Source organism: Limulus polyphemus, unplaced genomic scaffold (genome assembly GCF_000517525.1).
Source record: "Limulus polyphemus unplaced genomic scaffold, Limulus_polyphemus-2.1.2 Scaffold6346, whole genome shotgun sequence".
In the NCBI taxonomy this organism is placed as follows: Eukaryota; Metazoa; Arthropoda; class Merostomata; order Xiphosura; family Limulidae; genus Limulus; species Limulus polyphemus.
This window is the reverse complement of record NW_013671956.1, coordinates 10,751-17,585: the sequence shown is the minus strand read 5'-3', so window position 1 is coordinate 17,585 and position 6,835 is coordinate 10,751. Positions and strand designations below refer to the sequence as shown.

The 6,835-nt window shown below is 31.6% G+C and overlaps 1 protein-coding gene across 3 annotated transcripts in view; it reads right to left on the bottom strand.

Moving 5' to 3' along the window:
• The window catches only part of LOC106473629 (protein enhancer of sevenless 2B-like), a 29,267-nt gene extending 25,176 nt beyond the window's left edge, over window positions 1–4,091 (bottom strand). For 2 of the 3 annotated variants that reach the window (XR_002613740.1, XM_013934311.2), the window contains exons 1-2: window positions 3,985–4,091; window positions 1,985–2,121 (exon numbers count right to left, since the gene is read on the bottom strand). Coding sequence is in view for 2 of the 3 variants with exons in the window: in XM_013934311.2 (XP_013789765.1) it covers window positions 1,985–2,062 (78 nt within the window). In the remaining variant the exon portion in view is untranslated. Of the gene's footprint in view, window positions 1–1,984; window positions 2,122–3,622; window positions 3,702–3,984 lie in introns of those variants that run through there. The other variant, XM_022402033.1, reaches the window with a different exon arrangement.
• Between the last annotated feature and the right edge of the window lie 2,744 nt (window positions 4,092–6,835).

The window sequence follows — 6,835 nt, the reverse complement described above, 5'->3', positions numbered from 1 at the left end:
GACAAACAGAATGTAAGTAATGAATACATATACAGGAATGATGGTTCCATTTCCATATATTTTAACATTTCAAAACCTAAAACAAACAGAATGTAAGTAACAAATACATATACAGGAATGATGGTTCCATTTCCATATTTTTTAACATTTCAAAACCAAGACAAACAGAATGTAAGTAATGAATACATATACAGGAATGATGGTTCCATTTCCATATATTTTAACATTTCAAAACCTAAAACAAACAGAATGTAAGTAATGAATACATATACATGTATGATGGTTCTGTTTTCCATATTTTTTAACATTTCAAAACCTAAAACAAACAGAATGTAAGTAATAAATACATACACAGGTATGATGGTTCTGTTTCCATATTTTTTAACATTTCAAAACCTAAAACAAACAGAATGTAAGTAATGAATACATACACAGGTATGATGGTTCTGTTTCCATATTTTTTAACATTTCAAAACCTAAAACAAACAGAATGTAAGTAATGAATACATACACAGGTATGATGGTTTCGTTCCATATTTTTGATGATTTCAAAGTGATTACGTAACTATAGATAATCATTAAGTACAGTAATATACTCAGTAGTAGTTGTTGTGAGGAAACAAAATGGCAGACATAAAACTAGCCACTTAAAACCACCTTTAAGATGTCTGATTATTAAAAGTGACTATTTCACAGTATTGGCTGCACAAAACTAAAGCTTATTGTACATATAAAGCTGCCTATATCACAACATGTTTTTATGAAGTGAATCAAAATTAGTTACTTTTCCAGACAAGCATACTGAAAAAATGATGAACCTTATCACTCTAATTCTTTCACAAAACTCTTCCATCTGGGGTTACAATGATTCCTTTCTTGTATCAAAAAAGGATACTATTATATCTAAAATGGACGATGTGATATTTTGGGCATATAATCAGATTTAAGGGTAGGTTGGTAGAAATCCTGATAAATAATAATACTGAATCTGGTATATGTGCACCCCACGCTTGCTATTTCTGGTGCACAAAAACATAGCTAATAAAAAAGAAACAAACAAACTGAGTTATTTAAAACATTTTATCCACACTTTGGGTCAGACTAACATAACAAAACAACTTTGTTGAATAGTCAGTATCGTTTCACTTGCTGACAAATATTAAATATAGATATCAGTAGAATAGCTGACAAATATCAAATATGGATATCAGTAGAATAGCTGACAAATATCAAATATAGATATCAGTGGAATAGATGACAAATATCAAATATAGATATCAGCGGAATAGATGACAAGTCTCATATATAGATATCAGCAGAATAGCTGACAAGTCTCATATATAGATATCAGCAGAATAGCTGACAAGTCTCATATATAGATATCAGCAGAATAGCTGACAAATATCAAATTTAGATATCAGTAGAATAGCTGATCATTCCATTTAATAGTTGTTGTTGTTTTTTGGTGTTTTGATAAATAGGATGCATTTTTGTGTATTTTGTGGTTATGTTTCTTTTAAATAAAAACAACCAAATTTATATTGTTTTTTTTTCAATATGACCTTGACCTTATAACCCGAAAATCTGTAGAGTTCTTACCACTCATCCAAGGGAAGTGATCTGTGAAATTTTATTAAAATACATTATTTATAACTCTCTTTATTACAGCATGAATTAGAGATGGACAGATAACTTCTTAGAACCAAATATTCTCAGCTTTCATGTTGTGGACATTGTAATGATTTGTCTCCATTAGAATTAAGTCTTGATTTATAAATCTTTGTATTTTTCTGTCACAAATACATAATTATGAAGACATTATTTTTATACAATTCCTAATTAATAACTTGTAAATAATCAAATGACTTTCATCAAAGTACAATAAACTCACACACCATACTACACTTTTCACAATATTTTCTCCAAAGTTTCATGTACCTGTAGATGCATAGTAAACAAAAACTACTAAAGTACTTCCATTTACCTTTAGAACTTGCCCTTTACAGAAGCTAAGTTCATCATCTGCTGTTGCTGTGAAATCATGTTTTGAAATAGCCTCCATACTCTCCAAACGTGTGTTTTCAGTCACTTCAAATATCTTATTGTTTCTTCTAAAGACACCTATCACCGAGGAAACAGAATAGTTTTAATAACAAAGATAAGCTTCATTTTCATAGCCACATTTAGATATTTCTGTAAACTACCACCAGGTGATAAAAACTATGGGTGAAATACCTCTTACATTCAGATACTTCTGTAAACTACCACTAGGTGATACAAACTATGAGTGAAATATCTCTTTAGTGGACATCAAGACAAGTTATTTACTTTTATGAGTAAGAATAAAATACAACATTTATTTATATAAATATGACAAATCTTTTCTGGACTTTGATATACATATTTTAGGTTTTTAGTTGATATTAAGATGGCTGAAGTACATCTTTAGTGGACAAGAATATAATGCAAAGCATAAACACATCAACCAGTAACTTATCCAACAACAACTAATCCTAAAAATTAAATTATTTTGCCTAAAAGAATCCTACAGTTATAGTGTCCAAAGTTTATACAACTGGCAATTATATTAATGTCTACACTGTCAACCCTTGCAATATACATCTGATACATTTTTCAGAACCTCCCAAAACTCAAAACTTGAATCACAGCTTTTCTGTTTATTTAAATGAATGGACAATATTGTTTTTCAAGTATCTAAATTTTATGCATGTCTAATATTGTCAAGAACTAGAGAAATAGTTTAGAAAACCAATATACTGATAAGTTTTAAATCATTAAACCATTCAGTATTATTTCTAAATTGGTTGTTTTCCTAAATTTTTATCAATAAACAATAATACACAAATCTAAAGAAATAACAATGGCCTTATAACTCAAGAATATACCAGTTTCATTTCATAGCTTCATACAAGGTGTGAGCTATATACAATCCCATTACCAAAACAAACATACTCTAAAGGACAATATCCCCATCAATATATAGTACTGATTAATAATTAGTTTTCAGAATTCATCTCTTTCAAACATTTGGTGACAATGATTACCCAGTATCTATTGCTGTAGACAATTGTATATACATTAAAATGGGTGCAGAAATATGGTGACTGTTTATTTGTGTTTAGAGGGTTGTCCTAAACATCAATTCTATATTGTTTCTAACTCTTCCCATTTCATTCAAGAAAAAAGTTTGAACATATTAAAACTTTCTTAATCACAAAATTGTTCCAGAATCCATGTTAAAAGAACATCTGTCAAATTATTCTAAATCACAGTAAATGGCTATTGGTATTATTTTTACCATATTGATACCAATATTAAGGTTATTACTGTAACTTTTCTGTTTGAGTTCCATTTGTTACTTGTTATGTGTTATTAATATTAAGATTTTAAAAGTTGGATCAGTAAGTTTTATTATGGATGAATTGATGGTCATTTGTTTATTGTTTTTATAATTCATATCCAGGTCATTCACTTCTTCATTAAATACTTCTATAATTTCTAAACCATAACTGGCCTGAGGAGCACATGTAGTGATGTACTGATGTAGTTTAAACACAAAAATATGAACATTAATTAGCAGTTATTATTTTGCTTTACTTACCGTGAATAGGCCAAAACTAAAATATCAACAAATTAGTTTCAGTCAGTGGTATACCAATTTAGTAAACTCTGAACAGTTACAATAACCAAAATATAAACATTTTAAAGCAAAACTAAAAATAATAAGAAATGCATGTACTATGAATATGATGTAGTATTTCTGTTACAATTTGTATTAGAAAGAAAAAAAAAGCTAATATTAATAATAAGATATATCTACGGGCTGTAATTTATAACATATAAAGCAAGCCTAAGTATACACATTACCATCTACATCATTAGTATATTATCGTTTATATTACTTAAGACACGTGCTAAAAATATTAATAACTATCAACTATAAATAAGTTATATTCGACTCACTTTTACACTGCCGTCTATCGACGATAAAAATATATCTGCCGTTGAAATAAGCGATGGGCGTGTACAGGTATACAGATAAACCCTTCTGTCTCTCCTTTTGAAGAGGTATCGTGTAAAGTTATATGTTTATCATGTCTGTCACAAGAATTTCTGACGTCAAGATAATAATTACGCTAGTCCTAATCTTGTATATACATTAGTTGGAAAAATCACGTATTTAGAGTTGATTCGGGAATACATATTAATATAAGGTAGAAATAACGAAAAGGGTTAATGATTTATTTGGTGTTAAAATTTTATTAGAAAGTTTGATGTTATTATTAGTCATGTCACGGTTGAAAGAATATATGACTTTTGAAGGTTAGCGGAGGGGGCGCTCTGAATAAAGCTGAAAAGTGTGAATTGCTGACCCTTAAATATTGGGCGTTCACCTCATTCAGTGATAATAATAATAAAAATACAGGTTAAATTTGGATATATAACCAGATTATACGAAGCATTTTTGAATTTTTTTAAGATAATGTTTGATCAAAATTTTTGGATTTTAAAATCAAGCAAAAAATAAATTATCAGTGCTTCATTTTAGTTTACCGTCTGTTTTAACTTTTTGAGTTTTATATATATATATTGTTACGTCTCCGTTTGTTAATTAACTTTCCGTAACTTCGTTCGGACGAAACTTTAGCGACACAAGTATTTACTTAATAAAACTGGTTTATTCTTCCCGAATATAACTTTACCGATACACTCAACTTCAACAATCGCGCTAAACAAACGCTGTAACGTCTCTCGTGCTCTCTGACTGCAGTTCAATTACTCACTGTCTATTCACACGCATCACCTTCATCTCGCGTCACGTTGTCCCCTCTTATATATACCAAACTACCCTATATCTAGCAAATACTAGAGCATTCGCCAAGATACGGGATAGTTCTAGAAACGTGGCGTCACTGTAGTCATGTGATCTCGATGACGCAACAATATATATATATAGCAAAGCCATATCGTGCTATCTGCTGTGTCCGCCGCGAGGAATCGAACCCCTGATTCTAGCGTTGTAATAAATCCGTAGAGTTACCACTGTCCCACCGGCGACAAGTGTTTAAGAAACACATTATATGATGAGTTTGTTATACATGCTAGCTATATTTTAATTTAGGTGGTATTGTTTGTTTTTAATTTCGCGCAAAGCTACACGAGGGTTATCTGCGCTAGCCATCCCTAATTTAGCAATGTAAGACTAGAGGGAAGGCAGCTAGCCATCACCACCAACCACAAACTCTTGGGCTACTCTTTTACCAACGAATAGGGGATCGACCGTCACATTATAACGCCCCCACGGCTGAAAGGGCGAGCATGTTTGATGGACCGGGGATTGGAACCCGCAGATTGCAAGTCGAGCTCCCTAACCATCTGGCTGTGCCGGGCCGGTAGGTGGTATTAAGATCCTGGCTGTGAGGAGGAGGATGCTGCTTTACAAAAGTATTTAGATCATTTAGTGAGTTGGGCAAATAAATGCTAGATGGGTTTTAATTATAGTATGTTCAAGATAATGCATGTGGGTTATCATAATTACAAGTATAATTTGGATATGAATAACCTTAACAGTGTTTAAAATTGTAAAGGGAATTGATAGTGTTGATGCGTCATCTTTTTTCATACTGTTAAGACAGCGGACGTCACGTGACTGGAGTTTCTAGAAGGATCCTGACTTATTGGGCAACCTCACGAATGACCCAGCATATGCTAGGCGCTTTCTTATTTAGTATATAAGCCCGAGATTGATTGAAGGAAGATAACTGAGTCAAGCGAGCAGTGGACACCATAAGTAAAGTGTGTGAATCACTGTGAATTATAGCATGTGTTGATAAAAGTAGTTAAGTTAAAGTGACTGTGGAAATTCTGTGTATTACAAAGTTATATCGAGAAAGAATAAACTAGTTTTAATTAAGAAGTAATTTGTATCGCTGAAGTTTCTCGGAAAGAATTTCTATGGGAAATTAACAAACAAACAGATACGTAACAATATGGTGAGAATAGTAGGACTAGGGGACAAAACTATAAATTTTGCAGGTTAGTAGTCATCTTCGGTTAAGACAGTTATATTTTTCTAAGAGAGTGGTTGCCCTTTGGAACCAGTTGCCTTCGGATGTTGTGGAGGCAGTAAATTTAAGTGAGTGTAAAAGAAAGCTCGATAAGTATATGAATGATAAGGGCTGGCTTAAAGATTTTTTAAAATTTATTTATTAATAGTTTAGTTTAGAGGATGGAACAGCCAAGATAGACCAACAATTCCCATTTTGTTCTAAAACATTATGTTATGTATTCTCCTCTACAACACTGCCATGGGCACTTTGTATCCCATCCAGAACACTGTCGTGGGAATTTATATATCCCCATGTAGAACATTACAATCGGTTTTTACCTACATTAATCTATATATATATATTATTGACATCATATATCATACGTTACAATGGGTTTTTACCTACATTAATCTATATATATTATTGACATCATATATCATACGTTACAATGGGTTTTTACCTACATTAATCTATATATATATTACTGACATCATATATTATACTGTTATGCCTCTAGTCGTTTGTTAATTTCTCGTATAATTTCTTTCCGATGAAACTTTAGCGACACAAGTCCTTTCTTAAATAAAACTAGTTTATTCTTTCTCAATACAACTTTGAAATTCACTTAATTTCCACGGTCACACTATAACTTACACAAACTTTATAATTCACAACGAACGAACGATTCACGCGCTTGACTCAGTTGTCGTCTCTATCTCTGTCTTGATATTCAATTCCACTCCATTGTTGCCGTCACTTCTTGG